Source organism: Grampus griseus (assembly GCF_964374135.1).
Source record: "Grampus griseus genome assembly, chromosome: 5".
NCBI lineage: Eukaryota > Metazoa > Chordata > Mammalia > Artiodactyla > Delphinidae > Grampus > Grampus griseus.
This window is the reverse complement of record NC_138998.1, coordinates 50,144,192-50,164,940: the sequence shown is the minus strand read 5'-3', so window position 1 is coordinate 50,164,940 and position 20,749 is coordinate 50,144,192. Positions and strand designations below refer to the sequence as shown.

The window sequence follows — 20,749 nt, the reverse complement described above, 5'->3', positions numbered from 1 at the left end:
TTACTGGGTAAGGAGAAGGGAGCCATTGGACTTGCTTCCCCTGGCAGTCCCAGTTATCCCTATTGTCTCAGCAAAATTATTCATAGTGCCCCCCCTTCCCATTCTCGAAAGGGTCCTGGTTTGGATGATTGATTATATAGCTACCCTATATGATTATATAGCTACCCTACATCAAGGGTTTTGCCTGTTTGTTTGTTGATTCAGGCAGACTGTTTTGAAAATATTTCCTGTAACCTAAATCCTAGACTAACTTATTGTGAAGTACTGAAGTTGCTTTCTGCACCAAAACAAGGTAAAGTTTCCCTGGGCCAGAATATGAGGCCATTATCTGTAGCTCTATGCCAACTTGTGTTTTGAAGACACCTTTCTATGAAATAGAACAAGTATTTCTGAATACACGTTAACTCATCAACATTTCATCTGCTTGTGAAAACAAAGATGAAAATATAAAACATACGCCACAGTTAAAAGGAAACGACCTTGCAAAGTTCAAGAACATTCTCTCTGGTATTGGAAAACTTTCATGAACAGATCACACATTAAAAATGTCAGGCAAAAAAAAAAAAAAAAGTCAGGCAGCCAAGGGGAGCAGCCTAGTGAAAAGCATACTAAGGAGGAAATAAGGGCCTTATCTCTGCTTGTAGTTATTATGGCGCTACTTTCTCATCTTCAGCCCAGAGCTTTTGGCATCCCCTAAGTTTAAAGGCGATGGCAACTTGTTCTAGTTTGTCTTTTTTTTTTTTTTTTTAATGCAGCAAAGGCCAAAAAGTATAACTTTTTCTAGTAATCTCATTTCATTTAACTCCATATTCATCATTTATTCTTTTATTCATTGATTTGTTCACATTTCCATAAGATGATTACTGAATATGTAGGTTTGCCCAGGACTGAGTAGTTTCCCAGGGTGCAGGACTTTCAGTACAAAAACTCAAAGAGTTGTATGCAAACCTGGACCTCTGGTCACCCTAATGTGTGCTTGGTGATGGGGATACAAAACTGAGTAAGACAGAGTCTCTGCCCTAGAAAAGGTTGCATCTGTAGCACTGGACACTTGCCAGGTGAGATAGTATCAATACGTCAGAGGCCAGGAAGTATAAGTGCCAGGAATGGTATGGATTATGAGTCAGCCTGGCCTTTTCCACATAATTTTGGCTGATCACTTCGGCCAGAGGAAGAGCTGGAGGTAGGTGTGCAGGTGTTTATGTAGTTATTGAACTTCTGGTTCTTAGACTGCCTTGGAAAACCTATAAATAAGGTAGTATTTGTCTTTCTGTTGAGGCAATCCAGCTCTTAATATATTATAAAAACATTAATATATTAAAAGAACAGCCTAAGGGATTAAATTTTTACATATTAAAATTGCTTCTGTCACTGCAAACCTGTGGATTCTCTTTCTAAGAAATGCTAAGACTTCCTAAAATTCTATTTGTTCTGTGTTGGTTTAAAGGGAATACCATATTCTTCAGATTGGTGACTTTTCTGAATCACAGCAAATGATGGTGTTAAAAGAGAAAAATTTTTTGGTTCTAAGGAGGAAACTGCTTATTTTCTGTGATTTCTGGAAAGGCATACATTTGAAGAACTACAAAATCAGAATGAATCTGATGCACTTCATATCGTCCATTATGAAATAAATTTTTAGTCAGTTAAAAACACATTCAAAGGTAATCTAATATGGATTTCCTGTTATTTTATAGTAATTGCATTTTATGAGAAACCAGATTAATTTTTTATATTTGTACATGTAGCTCTGTTAATGAGGTATATGTTCATATTTACTTTTTATTGTTTTTATTATTAATAACTTAAGTCCAAGTCCAAAAACAATCCATAGTTAGCAGAATTTAAGAACGGACAGTATTAAATAAACTGCTTTATAGTGAGTGTTTGCTCCTTTGTCTCTTTCAGAAATCAGGTATTATGATGAACTGTGTAAAGCAATGGCTGAGGAATTGAATGCTGTCATTGTCTCCATTGAGTAAGTAATTAATAATAGTCATAGAAAAACATTTAAGAAGGAATCCTAGATAACCATCTAGTTATTTTATTTTACAAGTGCTAGAGTGTAAAATGAAAGTCCAGAGAGGTGAAGTGATTTTCCCAAAGTCACAGAAAATGATTTCTGTTGTAACTTAGAATTTCTTGAACTAGCTTTATAATGCCTCAAACTATCATTTTATTTTAGTTTTGGAACCTTCTGGAAACGGAATTAGCTGAAATTAAGAGAAATATATAATCAGTTATTTATAGTATATAGTTTGATTACTGCCTTTTTTTTTTACTTTAGTATAGCTCTGTATTATTAGACTATTGAAGTGTAAGAAAGCCATGCAATGCCTTTCAAGAGGAATTAAAGTATAGCTAACTAACTTTAATAAGTTATAGTTGAATCATTAACCTTGTGAACTGCAAGGTCAGACAGTGCTCATGGAAAACCCTAAAGGGAAAGATTATTTTGTTATGTGGAAATAAACTATGATAAAAGCATAAGAGAGAAGGGATTTTTTCCATCAGGTTTTTTCTTAGACAGCCAAGTAAAAGCATATTCTAAAAATTACCACTATAAATTTCAACTGATGTTGAAGTTAAAAAAATTCTTGTATAGTGTGACTGTTTTCTGTGTTAATTCTCTCACTTTACCTTCACAAGTGCTGAGAAAGCAAAGGAAGTATGGACATACCAGATAATTCCTACTATTCCATCAGATCCACTCATTTAAAATTAAGTGGAAATACTGTTAAGTCCCCTAAGTTCCGAGAGCGCATTCCTAAGTCCAATTTGTTCGTAAGTCCAACAAACACAATCGTTATCACTTGGTGCTTCTTAGCAGTGTACCAGCTACTTCACCGCTGCTTTTACACTTGCTTCCGGACACCCTGGGCTTGAAATAAAGATACTGTACTACTGTACTCCAGACAGTACTATACATGATTACTGCCTTTTTAAATCTAAAAACCAATCAGCATTTTAAGAGAATCTCTCCTACACCAAGAGTTGGAGAAGTTATCCTCCTGGAGTTAGGTTCTGTAATTCAGACCTTGTAAATAATAGTGTGTTCAACCAATCTTAGTTAATGTAGGTATTATTATCACTATTAGTATTAATATTAATATCAGTGTTTTGAGTTGTTTCTACCAGTTCTATATTAGCTATTTTTCTGGGACACTAAGAAGAAAGTGAATAATAATTATAATGATTGCGGTGATGGTAATACAAAAATCACGGCACCAATTCCATGGCAGGCATTGTGCAGGTGCTATGTATATATTGTTTCTCCTCCTTCAGATCTTTGTTCAAGTATCATCCTTTCAGCAAGGCCTTCCTTGACACCCCTAAAATTGCAGTCCACTTTTCTTCTGCTTTATTTTTCTCCAAAATTATCATCAACATCTGACAGACCATGTATATAACTTCTTATGTATTTATTGTATTGGATATAAATAGACAATGTAAGTTTTATGAAGGCAGAGATTTTAGGGATTTTTGTCTGTTTTGTTCATTGCTGATCATTAGTGTCTGGAAACGTCCCTGGCAGATAGTGGAAATTTATGATATTGTGATTTGTAAGAAATATATATTTGGTCATCCAGATGACCAAAGTGTATTTTTCACATGTACTTGATCTTTGTCCAAAGTTCCTGGCTCACAGCTCCCCAAATCCTTCAAATTTCCTAAATGTTCAGAGAGTTAAAGGAGTCTTTTGTGGGACTTCCCTGGTAGTCCAGTGGTTAAGACTTCACCCTTCCACTGCAGGGGGCAAGGGTTCAATCCCTGGTCAGGGAACTATCCCGCCCCTGCCCCCCTTGCATGGCCAAAAAAAAAAGGTGTCTTTTGTTATGTGAATGAGGTGACTTTTGGAAGCACCTAAGGATGGGGGCTGGTTGCCAGGAGAACCAACCATGTGATTAGAGGGTTGGGACTTTCCCACCCTGCTGGCCTCTGGGGAGGAGAGATGGGCTGGAGGTTTTATCAATCACCATTGGCCAATGATTTAATCAGTCATAACTAGGTAATGAAGCCTCCATAAAAACCCAAAGGACAGAGTTCAGAAAGCTTCCAGTTGGTGAACACATGCAGATTTGGGGAGAGTAGTGCACCTCCAGAAGGCATGGAAGCTCTGCACCCCTTCCCACCTACCCTGACTTTCGTATCTCTTCCATCTGGCTGTTCCTGAGTTGTATTCTTTTTATTATAAATCAGTAATCTAGTAAGTAAAATATTTCTCTGAGTTCTTTGAGCCACTCTAGCAAATTAATTGAACCAGAGGAGGAGGTTTTGGGAACCTCTGATTTATAGCCAGGTGGTCAGAAGTACAGTAACAACCATTGGCATCCTGAGTTGGAGGGGATTGTTGGAACCTCCAATCTATAGCTTGGGGAAAAGCATAGGTGACAACCTGGGTTTGCGTCTGGTGTCTGAGGTTGGGGGTGATCCTACAGTTTTGCAGGACTGAACCCTTAATCTGTGGAATCTGCTGCTATCTCCAGGTAGATATTGTCAGAATTGAGTTGAACTGTAGGACACCCAGCTGGTGTCCAGAGCATTGCTTGTTGGAGGTGTGGGGCACCTCCCCCATCACACACACATGTTGAAAATTAGTCACAGAACACCAAAAGAGCATTTAATACGTATTTATGGAATGAATGCATAAAGAGTCTTGCCTAACTTTCGTACAAGTCATCCAAAGTAAGTATTTTGATATTTTCCTCATAGATGAGGAAATTGAGGTCCAAAAAGTTAAGTAACCTGCAAGAGGTCACATAGGTACTTAGTCACATATGTGGAGTGGGGAATTGAGCCAGGTGGAATCACTCCCCAGGCTCCTATGCTTCTTTGGCCCATTATCAAACTAATATATATATATATATATATATATATATATTTTTTTTTTTTTTTTGCGGTACTCGGGCCTCTCACTGTTGTGGCCTCTCCCGTTGCGGAGCACAGGCTCCGGACTCGCAGGCTCAGCGGCTATGGCTCACGGGCCCAGCCGCTCCGCGGCATGTGGGATCCTCCCGGACCGGGGCACAAACCCGTGTCCCTGCATCGGCAGGCGGACTCTCAACCACTGCGCCACCAGGGAAGCCCTCAAACTAATATTGAAGGAAGCTGATGATGCTGAGTGACAGGGTTATGGCAACATCAGCCACTTTCCATGCCCTGAGCTTATGTAGCTCTCCCCTTCCCTCTGCCTCTCTCTGCCAGCTGCACTCCCATTCATAACTCATCTCCTTCTTGCCCCTACTCCAGATCACAGACCTAAGAGAATCCTTGCTTCTCCAGTTCCTTGGAAGGGTTGGTCTCCTAAGTCATTTAGGCAGCTCTGACCCTGTGAATAGGAGCCTTAGAATCAGAGTGATGCTGTGGCTTCCTCCTCTGCAAATGTGGCACTGGACAACTCTGGACAGCTCCCCGGCCTCCCTGGATCCTCAGCTGGGCCTCCCAGATCACTCAAGGGCCCTTGATGCAGTTTTATAATGCAGGAACCTTCAAGTAAATGATTGTATCACCTGGCCTGGGTAGCGGGCCAGAGGAAGGCAGGGCTGTTTAAGCAGCTGAACTCCTTTATGGAGCAAGGCCCTGCAGCTTGGTGCTGGTGAGCTGGTCTCAGGGCCTCTTCAGTGGTTTCCTGTGTTAGTTCCAGCTCCTCAAAGGCCTGAGGAAAGGAGAGAAGGTGGACTTGTTTTACTTGGTACCATAAGGATTCTCCACACAAGCCTTATCCTCCAGGGCTAATGTAAGCAACTGGCAACATGACTAAGCTCTTCCTACATGCCCTTCTCCACCTGTTAGCATCTGTCTCCAGTGAAACAGGTGTTCTTTTAAGTCTGTGCTTATCATAAAACAAAGAAGGATGGATAGGGTGCTTTTTTTTTAAATAAATTTATTTATTTTATTTATTTATTTTTGGCTGCATTGGGTCTTCGTTGTGGCACGCGGGCTTTTCATTGTGGTGGCTTCTCTTGTTGCAGAGCACGGGCTCTAGGCACACGGGCTTCAGTAGTTGTGGCTCATGGGCTCTAGAGCGTAGGCTCAGTAGTTGTGGCGCATGGGCTTAGTTGCTCTGCGGCATGTGGGATCTTCCCGGACCAGGGCTTGAACCTGTGTCCCCTGCATTGGCAGGCAGATTCTTAACCACTGCTCCACCGGATAGGGTGTTTTTAAGAAGATTTTTTTTTTAAAAAAGAACTAAAATATAGAGGGGCCGTGCTTTCATCTTCACTTTCCACTGCGCCAAATCTGTCAATGTAGCACCCGGTTTATCAGCAGATAAGCATCACAGCAGTGGGCAATTACTATTACTCAAGGCTGTAATCTCAGGCAAGTCACTTAACCTCACGTGCAAAATGGGCTTAGGAATCTTTCCTGTGTATGTCAACGTGAGCTACTGGGAACAAGAATCATTTCCTCTTTTCTTTGGGCCCACCGCACCCAGTATATGGCTTAAACATGTATGCTAATAAGTAGATACACTTTGAGTTAGGTTAATGATTTCAGAGAGTTGTTATGAGAATCAGTTTGGACATTTGAGATAAAAGGGCTTCTGATATTCTAAATCACTAGACAAGACTGAAGGGTTATTGCTCTAGCCCATAGGACAGAAAGGTCATAGGACAGAAAGGTCCAACTTAACTAATTTATTTATCAACATGTTTGGAACTCACAGCACTTTTCTTTGCAGAAATAATGAGCTAAGGTGATTCGGATCCATCCAGGCGAGCCAGCCCACAAAGAGCTACATAACCTGTGCTCTAGTTGAGGTATAGCCAGCATCATATGACCGTGATGTTTCTCTTGGAAAGTATGTTCAGAGGTCTAACTTGGGACCTCTTCTCACTGCTCACCTCTTTCTTTTATTCCATAAACGCCTATTGAATTCCTGTTATGTGCCAGCTACTGTGTTAAATTCTGGTGGCATAACAGTGTGAGTAAGAGAGGCATAATTTCTGTCCTCATGGAGTTTACAATCTAGATGAGAAATCAAACCTTGAACAAGTAATATTAAATGTGATAAGTGATGTGAAGTAGTAATGGAGGCATCGAGTAGGTAAGATCTTACCTAGTTTGAAGGGTTTGAATCGAGCTCCTAGGAATGAGCAGAACCTAGTTAGACAGAATGAATTGGTCATGGAAGTCCAAAGTGGTGTAATGAGAGGGCTTGGGAGGATGGAAGGAGGCAGAGAGCATTAAGGGAATGAAATATGAGAGAAGACAGATGAGGGGACCTATGCTTCTGGCAATGACTAAGGAAAATAAGAAATAAGGGTGGATAATCCTGAGAGCCTTCACAAGGATGGTGGACTCTTGGTTCTCTTGGAATTCCTTCTCCTAGCAGGGAGGTTGTCTGGAGACAGCTTCTCCTTATCCTTGAGGCCAACAGGAGTGGGTAGTGGTGTCATGGCTTTACTTCATGTAGGGAGTGGCCTTGTGGAAGGTTAGATATAATCTGAGGAAGCTGGTAGGCAAGGGTTGGGGGCAGCCCTGGTGATGGAATCACTTCACATGAAGCAACACCAGGAGCTGGAACTTCTGAGTTTACATCACTGCCATTGGCTCAAGATTCTGGGAACAGATCCAACAACTGAGGTAGACAAAGATCTCAAGGTATGAAAATAGGCCATGAGTTCTATTTAGTAGCTTCTACAACACTATGCTATTTTTACACATAATTGCACAGTAAGTATTTATGAAATAAATGGAAGAGTTCATCTTATCATACCCAAGATACATGGATGTATCCTCATTTACATAATCTGGGAAGGAAGTTTATATTCATAAGTTTATTTTCATAAACTTCATTGCAGTTTAACTATAATATGGTACCTTTTTACCTGTAGTTTATATAATAAAACACAATACTAGAACCATAAGACATCAGGAAAAAGGAAGATTTAATTTCTTTCTTCTTTTTTTTAAAATTAATTAATTTATTTTTATTTTTTTGGCTGTGCCGGGTCTTAGTTGCAGCATGCCAGGTCTTCGTTGAGGCATGCAGGATCTTTTGTTGCGCCGTGAGGGCTCTTCGTTGTGGCGCGCAGGTTTTCTCTTCTCTAGTTGTGGCATGTGGGCTCCAGAACGTGTGGGCTCTGTAGTTTGCCGCCCGTGGCCTCTCTAGTTGAGGTGTGTGGGCAAAGCAGTTGTGGCGTGCAGGCTTAGTTGCCCCGCGGCATGTGGGATCTTAGTTCCCCGACCAGGGATCGAACCCATGTCCCCTGCATTGGAAGGCTGATTCTTTACCACTGGACCACCAGGGAAGTCCCTAATTTCTTTTTTTTTTAATTTATTTATTTTATTTATTTATTTTTGGCTGTGTTGGGTCTTCGTTGCTGCGCGTGGGCTTTCTCTAGTTGAGGCGAGCGGGGACTACTCTTTGTTGCGGTGCTCGGGCTTCTTATTGCGGTGGCTTCTCTTGTTTTGGAGCACGGGCTCTAGGTGCGCAGGCTTCAGTAGTTGTGTCACATGGGCTCAGTAGTCGTGGCTCGCGGGCTCTAGAGCGCAGGCTCAGTAGCTGTGGCGCACAGGCTTAGTTGCTCCGTGGCATGTGGGATCTTCCTGAAGCAGGGCTTGAACCCATGTCCCCTGCATTGGCAGGCGAATTCTTAACCACTGCGCCAGCAGGGAAGCCCCCTAATTTCTTTTTTTTTAAGATAAAATACTAATGTACAGCATGGGGAGTATAGTCAGTAATATTGTATTAACTATGTATGGTGACAAATGGTAACGACTTATTGTGGCAATCATGTCATAATGTAACATAGTGCCATAGATCATGGCACTATGTTGTGCCCCTGAAACTAATATAATATTGTATGGCAATTATACTTCAATTACAAAAAGATAAAATGTGAGATAATAACAAAGTAGGCATGTCAGATATTATTAAATTCTACAAGGCATTTACATTGCTTTTTTTGGTTGTCAAAAACGGTTTCAAGTTGTGTTTTGCTTTTAACTAAGTCTGTACGACACTAAAACTCTATTTTGTGTCAGTGGAGACCTATTCCCATCCACCAAATATCAGGCGGCACTATGCACAGAGAACTTAAAACTTGACAGAGCTGTAAAGAAGAATGTTGCTCACATAGACAGAATAGAAGCTGGACCACGTATCTTAGTCTGCTGCTTAAGCAATGGGACTTTTATGACTCTGTCCTGCTCATCCATAAAATTAGATGAGTACAAGCTGACAAAACCACAGAGCTTCTAGAGGCACAATACAACACACATCTCGATAAATAGTTGTTCAAACAAGATACTCTGGAAGACACGAGCCACGGTGACCTAGCTGTGACTCTCCCTCTGCTCCTTTTCCTTCTCTTCTTCCCAGACCAGCACGCAGAAATCCTCATGCCTCACCCCAACCTGGGCAGCCCTGAGAGATGGGCAGACTGAATTCCTCAGGGTTCCCCTCCAAGAAAGGGAAAATTTGTCCAAAACTTTCCTTTTACTCAGTCCAGGCTACCTTATTAGCAAACCCAAAGGCCAGTGTTACAAATAATTTATTAATGCTACAGAAAGATAATATTGAGGCTTCTTTTAAGAAGTAGGTTGTTTTAGTTCCTTCACTATCGTTAACTAATGAATCTCCTTTTTAGACATATTAAGCTAATGTCTTCTTGGCTCTGTTTTCTACTAACATTAAAAAAAAATCTACTGGTTTCTCTCTTGTGGTTTAGGTCTTTTAGAATTTGGGGGGAGGGGGGCTTGGAGCTGTACAGAAAGCCTGTGCTGCACACTGCAGCGAGGTTGGGAAGCCTAGTTCCGCCCACACCTGAGCCCAGAGCTCTGTTCAGCTTCTGAAATCACACAGAGAAAGGAGGTCCGACGGACATGGACCCAAGCCTGCTTGGGATTCTGTAGCCACCTGAGGGAATGTTTGGCTCTCTATTCCCCCTTGAGCTTAAAGGCGAGGTTTATATCTGAATTGGGGAGGGGAGGCCTGGGGACCTCCCTGCCGTGTCCATAGAGACGTCTCAGGAAGTCTTAACTCGTAAACAGCGTCAGAGCATCATATCATTTACACGGATCACAATTCTAGGTTCAGTCAGTCCTAGGATTTTGGTGACACATCCTGACATCTGTCAGTTCTTCTGAATGTACTTATTATCCATTCAGCCAAGCCTTTGTTAAGCTGGGCTCTGCCTTGCTGAATGACTGGTAGTCAAAGCTATTTCGAGAGCCAATTTTGAGAGTAGAAACAGAAAGGAAGACCCTTCCTCAATCTTTATGCACAAACCTCATTGCACAAATGGAAAGAGAAACAATTATCCATTCACAGTCTTTCCACTTTTATGTAATTTTATTATATATTCTTTTAATGGAAAGGAAGCTTCTACCTATTAGAGGAATAAATAGATTCTTCCCCTGGAGTTGTCCCTCTCAAATAACACAATGTGACTGTAATTGTTGATTTGTTTCAGATAACCCCTACTAATATGGGTTCTTTAAGACTGAGGAGAATGTTAACCTTTTTATGTTCTCAAGATGAATCTACTGAGCTCTTCTTGGGAGACAGTGAAAAAGGAAAAGAAAAACGAAAGAAGGCCAAAATGGAATGTGATTTTATCTCACTCCTGAATCAAATAGGAGTATAATTTCATTCCGGAATATCACATGTACCTTTCACCTAACTGGCACTACGTGAAGAGAACTCAGTGTCCTTGCCCGCTGCAGAAGACTGTCTCAGTGTTTCCAGGCTAGGTTATTTTGAGGGAGAATGCACTTTACAGCACTCTTAGAACACTAGTATTATTCAGGGCTTCCACATCCATAGTCTTGGAAGCAGCTCACATTTTCCTTCAACTCTGGGCTGTGTATCTGCCTTTGACTTAAGGAAGAATTTGTCAGTCTTTCTGAGCATTGCTCCATCTCCCTGGTCACTAACAAAGTAGATAATAAAGTAATAGGTTGTAGAAATGGTGCTGCTTATTTCAGGTGGGTATACATCGAACTCTAGTACATAGCTGTGTGACTTTCCGTCTACTCCTAGAGGAAGTTGACATGTCTGTTATGACCTATTGTAAGAGAGACTTTGAGGGCTTCAAGAAAGGAGAGTTACTTTTGGCTGGGCTCTTAGAAGATTTCATGGAGGAAGTGGCATTTGAGATGAGACTTAAAGAATGGCAACATTTGATGAGGAATTGCTGGGGGAAGGGCATAGGGGATGGAGAGAAGGACCAATGCATTGGGAACAGGAACAGGGAGTTGTGTTCAGAGGAGAGTGACAGTATGGTTGGATTCAGTAATATTTCTAAACCCTGGCTGCACATTAGAATTACTTGGGGGAATTTTTCTTCAAATATAGATATGCCGGGCCCCACCTCAGATCAAATAAATTGGAATGTTTTGTAGAGGAGCTCAAACCTCAGTGTTTTATTATAAAGTTCCCAAGATTATCCTATGGTGCATTTAGAGTTGAGAAACTCTCAGCTATGCAGAGCATACAGGCAGGCAGTCCTTGGAGATGTGCCCAAAGAGTAGGTGGGTTAGGAACAATTTCTTTTTTTAAATGTTTTTTAAAGGCATATAGCTTATTACTTTTCCCACCATAAGAGTATGTAATAAAATATGACATATTTTATATGTAAAAAGTATAAAATAAATCTCTAAAATTTTGTTTGGGACAAATAAAAATATCTTATTAAAGATGTACCATGTGCCAGGTACTCTGCCAGGTGGTTTGTTTTGAGAATATTGCAAAAACATTGAAATCATGAGAGAAGTTATGGGATGTCAGAAATCTACAGTTTTGAGAACTTACTGCTTTGGTGAGGTAATGAAAACACACACACATACATTTAAAGGCTGTGGGTTTGGAAGAATGAGAATATTTTAAAAGGGGGCGGCATGTGGATTTTGAAGTCAGTTGTGAATTCAGATCACAGCTTTGCCACTTACTAGGTGTTGTAGACTAGTTATGCATCCCCCTTGAGCCTCATGTTTTCATCCTTAAACCCACAGGTTTGTTCTGAGATTTGAGTACCTGGTGAATACATGGTGAGGTACCTCACCTAGCAGGAAAAAGATAATTTTTATAGAGTGTACATATTTATTAAATTGAGTAAACCTCATTCCTGAATTTACACCAAATTTTGTTCTTCTAGTGGGAGGCACCTGCACTAATAGGTAGGTAGAAGCTGACACTGCAGAGTCATGTATCCTGCACTGAGCTGGGCAAATTGAGACTGTATGTGCCACAAATTCATCAGGTGCTTTCACTCAAGATCTACAATTTAAAAAAAAAAGGCAGAATCCTCTTTCAGTACTTCGCAGGGACACAGCCTTGAACAAAAGCATCAGATAAATGTATTTGTGCATGCTTTCTTTGACTACACCACTCATGAATCACCTCCTGACTCTCAGTTTTCTGTGTCTATAATGATATTACAGAACCTTCGTGATACTTCTCAGGTCAATTTCAAGCTCCTTTGAAGGCTCATCTTAAAAATATCTAGGGCTTCCCTGGTGGCGCAGTGGTTGAGAGTCCGCCTGCCGATGCAGGGGACACGGGTTTGTGCCCGGTCTGGGAAGATCCCACATGCCACGGAGCGGCTGGGCCCGTGAACCATGGCCGCTGAGCCTGCGCGTCCGGAGCCTGTGCTCCGCAACGGGAGAAGCCACAACAGTGAGAGGCCCACGTACCGTAAAAAAAAAAAAAAAAAAAAAATCTAGTTTCACTACATCCTTCAGTCCATGAAAATAGTATCCCTTCTTAATGTATAAAACTAGAGAATGTTTCCAGAATGAACAAAGATAAGGGGAGGAGGGCTTAGGAGATAGATCTTCAAGGGCACCAGAAGGACTAGGATATTTACTGTTATCTGAGCCAGTTATTAATCAACTCATAAGATTTGAAGTAGTAGCATATTTTTTAGATTACCAGTTCCTCTTTTTTTTTTTTTTTTGCAGTACACAGACCTCTCACTGTTGTGGCCTCTCCCGTTGCGGAGTTCCTCTTGATTCAAAGTCATTAAGACCTTTTGTGAAACAACATCTGAAAATTTGATTCACATATGTGTTCTAGCAAAATATGTTCTGACCTCTTGGGCCACTAGGAAGATAGTCTATCATGCTATCTGGAATCTTCCTGAGACAAAATAGCCTTTATTTTCACACCTTGAGTCATAAAGTGCATTTGTTCTTATTTCATTGAAAGAATTAAGAATTCAGCTTGGTAATATTGAAAGTAACAAATTGAGACCTCATCCCAGAACTGAGGGTAAATAGAATCATATGAGATGACTCCACCTATTGGACAAAATGGTGTACTCCTACTCCTTTTACCCATTATTAATGAATGAAATAAAGTAGCAGCAGCTTCACTAAGACATTGTGAAAGTCAGCTGGAGAAAAAATATTTCGGATGATTACTTGATCATCACGGATGAAAAAAAAAGAAATTAGAAAACTTATTTTATCTGTTATAGTGCAACCACTAAGGGAATTTCTTATTGCATTTTGTGTTTTAAAAATGTAGTCATTCCTGAAAGAGCAGATCTACATTCACTACTTATCAAAGTATTTCACAAATATTTGTCGATTTGATTGTATCTGCACAGAATGTCAGGTTTTTTTTTTGGCTGCGCTGTGCCGCTTTTGGGATCTTAGTTCCCTAACCAGAGATCAAACCCGTGCCGCCTGCAGTGGAAGCACGGCGTCCTAACCACCGGACCACCAGGGAATTCCCAGAATGTGAAGGTATTTAATTAACTATCTGGAATTTAGATGGGGGAAATGAATGACCTTATATAGAGTAGTATAGAAAAAACTAGTTTCTGAGAATAAATATGCTCATTACAAATTGGAAATCAAAAGACTTGAGTACTAGCTGACTATTATTAGGTTTTAATTAATTAGTTCCTGTCCTACCTTGTTTTGATTTGTGTTTGGCTTATTTTACAAATCAAGTAGTTTTTCTATGCCTCAGTTTCTTCACTTGCAAAATGAAGGTATGTTAATACTCAGAAAAGTTTTACTAGATGCATGATTATGTGCTCAGCACATTGATAGATATACACTGGAAACCATAGTCCCTGATATCGGAGAACACACTCTTAAGAGGAAATACGGAAAGAAATCATGTTACTATGAGGCAATATGAACAATATACCCCAGCACATAGAAGTATCAAGGAATGGTAGCCAGCTGAGCCCCAGAAGCAAGTGGAGTTGTAGTCAAGGAGAGCTTCCTGGAGAAGGCAAACCCTCAAGGAAAGCTTAAAGGATGAGTGAGAAGTAAGGAGTGTGGAGGATGAGAGGGCACCTCAAGCCGAGACTACCAATGGATTTGTAAGGTGATATTATATATAGGTGGGGCGTTTGACAAAACTGGGGCTCTTGGGGCTCTTAAGGGAATCTGAATCCTACTAAGTGTACAGAGCAGGATCCCAGAGGGACTCTAATCTTGCAAAGTGGGGCAGTAGGAGAAGCCCCAGAAGTGTCCCAGCAGGCCTGCCATGGGCCATCTGGAAACTTGGTTTCCCTTTTGCTGGTTGACAGCTGACGTTTTAGTTCCAGCCTTCCAGAGAGCAGATACATTGCTTGGGTTTAATGTCGGGCTGGCATGACCTCTTCGATGGAGTACAGTTTTACTATATTTATCAAGTAAATTATGAAGAATACCATATGCACTCATTAAACTGGAGACCAATGAAGTGGTTAGTGCTGCCGAGTCACCTTCTAACCCAGAGGTGTTGTGAATGGAACACTGACTTCCAGAAATAAAATTCCAGAATCTTTTGTGGGTCTATCTATATTTTAATAATCAACATCTGCCTTTTACTTCAAAGTTTTGTTTTTGCCTTGGTGGTGGTTGTAGGTTTTTGTTTTTGTTCATTTTGTTTGGTGGCCCACAGTAAAAATTACTATGACAAAATCATGACTTTTTAAAAGTATTTGAGTTGCAAGAAAATGGTTTATTTTTATATTTGTTATAATTCCTTACCTGTTTGTTTCTGGCTTCAAAAGAACCAGTTTCCCCTTAAACTTTAAATGGCCTCTGAAGACTTGGTGAAGTCCTTAAATGAATACAACTTTTGTCTTCACAGATACAGGCTAGTTCCAAAGGTTTATTTTCCTGAGCAAATTCATGATGTTATACGTGCCACAAAGTACTTCCTGCAGCCAGAAGTCTTACACAAGTATTCAGTTGACCCAGGCAGAGTCGGCGTTTCTGGTGACAGTGCTGGTGGGAATTTGGCGGCTGCCCTGGGCCAACAGGTAACAGAGAGCCCTGAGGTGCTGGTGGACGGAGAGCATGTGATAATGTTCAACAGATCGTCCACTAGGCATGGCAAAGGCCTAGCTGGGTGGGCTGGTCACCTGGGGGCCAAGTAATTCAGATGACTGCACTTGGCAAGCTCTCAGAGATCTTTTGAAGTAGGAAGAGGGGTCATTGAAAGAATTGTAATCTCTGAGTCCTTGGAAGGGCCCTGATTACAATTAAGGTGAGTAATGTGAGAGGAGGGCTAACATTTTAGAGGGCTCCCTTACTCCTCAGGGATATGCATGGAAATTAAGTATCTTCTGCTCCTTTTCCATGTTGGACTTACAAAACAAGATAATTTTGCTTAAATTCCAATTGCTAAGGTTGTTTCCTTAAACTTTGAGCCAAATTAAAATATTTAAAAGTGTTTCCCAAAGGTTTTTTTTTTTAATATAAAAGAAAGTTAAATGGTTCATCCACTTTAAATGTTACAATACAAGTTAGTCTGAGCTTTAGCTGGTTAAATTCTTTGAAAACTGTCTAGCTCTAGTAGCATCTCCAATTTTGGGCAGCTGTGTAGACTCAAAGATAAGTACATTTTCTTCCTTTTCTGGGTTAAATAATTTAAGAGTAGCATCTCTGTCTTCTTACCTCCAAATTTCTTTTGGCATTCTCAGATAGCATCTGCCTTTTCATTTGTGTCATGTCCTGATTTCTTCTCTTTTGCTATAAATAAAGAACTTTGTCCTCCGCTTGGCATTGGTGGGTTTGCTATCCACACGTCCAAAGCGGTAAGAAGAAAGTCCTGGTACAGTGGGGAGAGCCTCATGGGCTTTCAAACTGGCCACAACCAGGATGGAATCCAGGCCCCGCTGTGAGAGCTGTGGGGCTTTGGCAAGTCCTCTCACCTCTCTGAGCCTCAGGAAAATGAGGCTCATGCCATTTGATTGCAGGGCTGTTGCCAGGATTTAGTGATATGAGGTATATACAGTTCTTGGCACACATTAATAATACTATTAACTGATCATTTCCTCCTGCTTTTACAGAGCAGTTGCATCTTCCCTTGGGATGGGTTCTAAAGTGCGGTGTGAAACAAAATTGTATGGCTAACGTTACCTTGAAGATTGTTTAGCTGCTCGTGAAACACAGTGACCTAGTTAGCTGCCTTTTAGATGGGGGTTTAAGGACCTAAGAGATCATGTACCTTTGAAGTGTTCACTCAGAACTATGAGTTTCAAACATCACACCTTTCTCAGTAAATATCCAGCAGCTTGAAGGGTGCTGGTAGTGGTGGCGATGGGGAAGTATTTATTTTTTAAACTACATTCCTTAATACCATGCCTGGTAGAAATGTAACACTTATACCCCTTTGATTGAGTCAAGGTAAAGCACTGGGCTACTTTAAAAGGTAAGGTTTCTGTAAAAGAAGCCATTCAAAATGAAATAATGTGTTCGCTTTTTCTTCTCCAGTTTAATCAAGATGCCAACCTAAAAAACAAGCTCAAAGTGCAAGCTTTAATTTATCCAGTTCTTCAAGCTTTAGATTTTAACACACCCTCTTATCAGCAAAATGTGAACACCCCCATCCTGCCCCGTTATGTCATGGTGAAGTACTGGGTGGACTACTTCCACGGCAACTATGACTTTGTCCAGGCAATGATAGTTAACAATCACACTTCACTTGATGTGGAAGAGGCTGCCGCCCTCAGGGCCCATCTAAACTGGACATCCCTCTTGCCCGCATCCATCACAAAGAACTACAAGCCTGTCATGCAGACCACCGGCAACACCAGGATCGTCCAGGAGATCCCTCAGCTGCTGGATGCCCGCTCAGCCCCACTCATCGCAGACCAGAAAGTCCTGCGGCACCTCCCAAAGACCTATATTCTAACCTGTGAGCACGACGTCCTAAGAGACGATGGAATCATGTATGCAAAGCGTTTGGAGAGTGCAGGTGTGGAGGTGACCCTTGATCACTTTGAGGATGGCTTCCACGGATGCATGATTTTCACCAGCTGGCCTACCAACTTCTCAGTGGGAATTCGGACTAGGAATAGTTACATCAAGTGGTTGGATCAAAACCTGTAAAGGCGTGAAATTTCTAAAAGGCTTGAGCCCCTCTTGATCTCCTGCACCTGCTCTGGAAAGACATTCACTCTTTAGGTGACTAATTTCCCCTCGTTACTTGAGTTATGGAATCTCTATTCCCTGCAGACTTTATGTTAATTTAATTTTAAAAAATGCTTTTGAGTAACATAAGTGCAAAAACATCTGAATCTGGTTCTCTAAGTGAGCCAGTCTCTCTGTTCTTGTTTTAACCAAATTTCTACTAACACCCACAGCTGCAGAAAGCAGGGCTAGGAGCTGGAAATAGCTTTGGGTCTTGCCTCCGTCAAGAAGTTCTTTGTGAAGAAATTCTACCAGCTGCGGATGACCTTTAATGAGTAAAAAGAAAATGTGGGCTCTTCAACTTGCTAGAGTTTACTTTGAATTAAGAACAGTGTTAAATGTGTTCACTTCAAGGTCAGTGCTGGCTACCAAGTGCCCTCTGTTCTTTATGGATGGATGGCTTTGTTTCCTGTGGGAATTTTGGCAGAGCTGTTCTAGCAAGGACAAGTTTCTCAAATGACTTTCCTCCTGTAGAGTGTTAATTTTATGTGATAGCTGTCTCTAAGTCCAGTTGGATTATGATAATACTTGAAAGTTACTTTCTACCACTATTATTAGAAAATATGAGGTTGCATGCACTGGATTCCTGTACATCATTAAGTTTTTTGGTTATGCTATCTCCCTGGTGGAGATCTTTTGGGAGCAGATTAATTTAGATTTAGAATAAATTTTCCTTTACAGAACAAGTAAAAACAGACAAATGAACCAACCTATTGTTTTCATAATGAATACTTCTCACATAAATTACCAAGAGTGGTGTGTATATATTTGGCATAGTCAGAAAAGAAGATACATTTAATATTAAAATTATGAAAAATACCTTTAGAGGGTCTAGTTTATTCTTGAAAACTCAACTTTTTCACTTACATGGCTTTAAAATGGGGCTATTTTGGTATATATAATGTACTGTATTGTTTATTTTTTTAAGTTATTTAATGTTAATATATATAGCTAGACAAGATTTTTCAGAATAAAGTCAGTAATGAATATTAAAAATAATGATTTTTTTTAAAAACTACCTTAGGGTTTAAAAAAACAACTTTAGAATTATATCCACATGTAATTTTATGGAAAGAGGTAAAATACCTATTAATATTACTATATATAAGGCCTAAATATTTTGATGTTTATATGCATATACAAATCACAATAATTAGAAACTATGACTACACCTAGTAAAGTCATCTAAGTTTATAGTTCAATAGCTTAGACAAGACACACATTGGTCATTTCTGCTCTCTGTGGTCGGAGGAAATACTTCCTACTCTTCTGGGTGACACCCTTCATTATCGCCTTCCAAGTAGGTCTAAAGTTACAATAGACCAGGCTTAATTTCGTGTGAAGCCTTCACTGCCTGTGGGACATCTTTGGCATACAAGGAAACTCCAATTCTGATCTGACTTGTGTACCTTCGCCCTCCTTCCTGCCACTCTTCGTACTGCTGCAATCTGCGCTACTTTCAGGGACTGCAGAGAGCAACTACACAGCCGAGTCATGATACAGTAAATTTATCAGTGGAAAGAAAGTAGAGCCTTTTCACTCATTTGAAAGATGGGTATTTCCTACTTACGAGGATGAAATAACAAATGAATATATATGTGAAAGTGACTTGCACTATATCCCACCTCAGACCTTTCTTGAAGGTCTTCCTTGAAATTTTCCTTGGTATAATCATTGGGAATCATGATACACAAAAACCACTAGATACAAGAGAGGCTAAACCAACCAAAAAAGTTTATATTGAAGATATTTTGGCTTGGAATCCGTTTATTTTGTTTTAATTTTTGTTCTTATAAAAAATCTTTATGCTCTGCAGATTGATTTTTTTTAAGTGTTATGGCTTTGTTTTGTTTTCCTATTTTAAGAAAAAATGGATAGTCTTTTTACAATATCGTTGTTGTTTGTGAAATGTGACCATAAATATATGAAGAAAAAATCTTGAAGTGCTACAAAATCTAGTGAAGTGTAAATTAGTTACTGTTTTATCATTGATTTGTGAGGAAGTTAAGACTGTTGCATATCTTGGTGGATATAATATTTTATGCATGACCTTTTAACCTTTGACGTTTTGCTTATTTCTCACTGCAAAGGGCAAGGCAGATTTTATGAAGGATTTTGGTAGCCAGTCTATTTTGTAAGATGAAAATCCACTGTGGAGGTAGGAAAGTATAAATCTGTTTTGATTCATGTTTGTAAATAAAATGTCTCCATCTGGAAGTGTGCCTCTTTCACTTCCCCTCATCTCATTTTCTGGTTCCCCTCTCTCTTTCTCTTGGTATCCTACATCCCTAGCCACAATTCAGCCCAAATCTTCTGCCCCCTGGAGTCCTCCAGCTGCCTTTCAATTACTGAGAGGTGACTCAGTGGCCTCTCTGATGACATCCATTTCATGTCTGGATACAGTATGTGCTGCTTGTACTGGAAACCTGCCTTGGACTGGCTAGAATATTCATAAAAGTTAGGCAGTTAGGCAGGCCATGAGACAATTTGGGGACTTTCCATACACATATTAGGAAGGGTTGATCACAGTGCAAATGAATTTGGATTTGAACTAGTTCAGGGAAAGAAGTACTGATACCACTGAAGGCAAGTTTTCACATTGACTCTGTCATTACAAGCAAAGCTAATAATTTCACGCTTGAGTTCATTATACTTAGTTCACTTCAATATCATAGGAATTTGCAAAACTTTTTTTTTCGAAGTAAATTGTTTGTGTTGGTTCTAAATGGTCACATATGTGTGGGTAAATTAGATTTTCCTATTCAATTAGAGTTATTTTCATCTTCTCCAGCAAAACCTCTGGTGCGTGGCTATATTTTGCTGAAGGGATCCACTAATGGTTCCAACAATTCTCCTTTAGGGCATTTAAAATGTACTCTATGTGTTTTAATATTGTTTTTTCTTGTGATTTTCATTCTTTTTTAATCCCCCATTTTTTTTAAAAAAACTAACATCTCATATCTTCCAGTGGATCCCCTATTTAAACATCTAGAAGATACTGATATTAGCATCATATTCGCCAAATTTGAGATTGAAAATGTAAATATGATTTCCAGTAGGCATACATGTATTGTTCAGCCCTGTCACTCAGCATTTTGTGTCATTAGAGAGAGAGGCTGGTGACATTTTGTGTCTTGTTAGAAATGTCCCTACCAGATTTTCTCACCACTGGTATTTCAGATTGAGAGCTCCATCTTCTCACATAGGCTGCCTACCCAGACTAGCTATTTGTTACTGTTTTTCTGTCGTCAGTGTAGAGTGGAGTTTTCCAGCTGCTACTTGACATGTGGTGTTGTAGTAGGTGGACTGTAGAGGCAGATATGAGAATCCAGATGGCTCCTGTTAAGCCAGACATTAAGGAGTTGCAAACACGTAA

At 40.2% G+C, this 20,749-nt stretch overlaps 1 protein-coding gene across 2 annotated transcripts in view; it reads left to right on the top strand.

Moving 5' to 3' along the window:
- The window catches only part of NCEH1 (neutral cholesterol ester hydrolase 1), a 62,797-nt gene extending 43,271 nt beyond the window's left edge, over nucleotides 1-19,526 (top strand). For both annotated transcript variants that reach the window (XM_082655012.1, XM_082655011.1), the window contains 3 exons: nucleotides 1,909-1,978; nucleotides 15,047-15,218; nucleotides 16,675-19,526. In XM_082655012.1, the coding sequence (XP_082511138.1) occupies nucleotides 1,941-1,978; nucleotides 15,047-15,218; nucleotides 16,675-17,292 (828 nt within the window). In that variant the 5' untranslated portion in view covers nucleotides 1,909-1,940 and the 3' untranslated portion in view covers nucleotides 17,293-19,526. The remainder of the gene's footprint in view (nucleotides 1-1,908; nucleotides 1,979-15,046; nucleotides 15,219-16,674) is intronic.
- The last annotated feature ends 1,223 nt before the right edge of the window (nucleotides 19,527-20,749 follow it).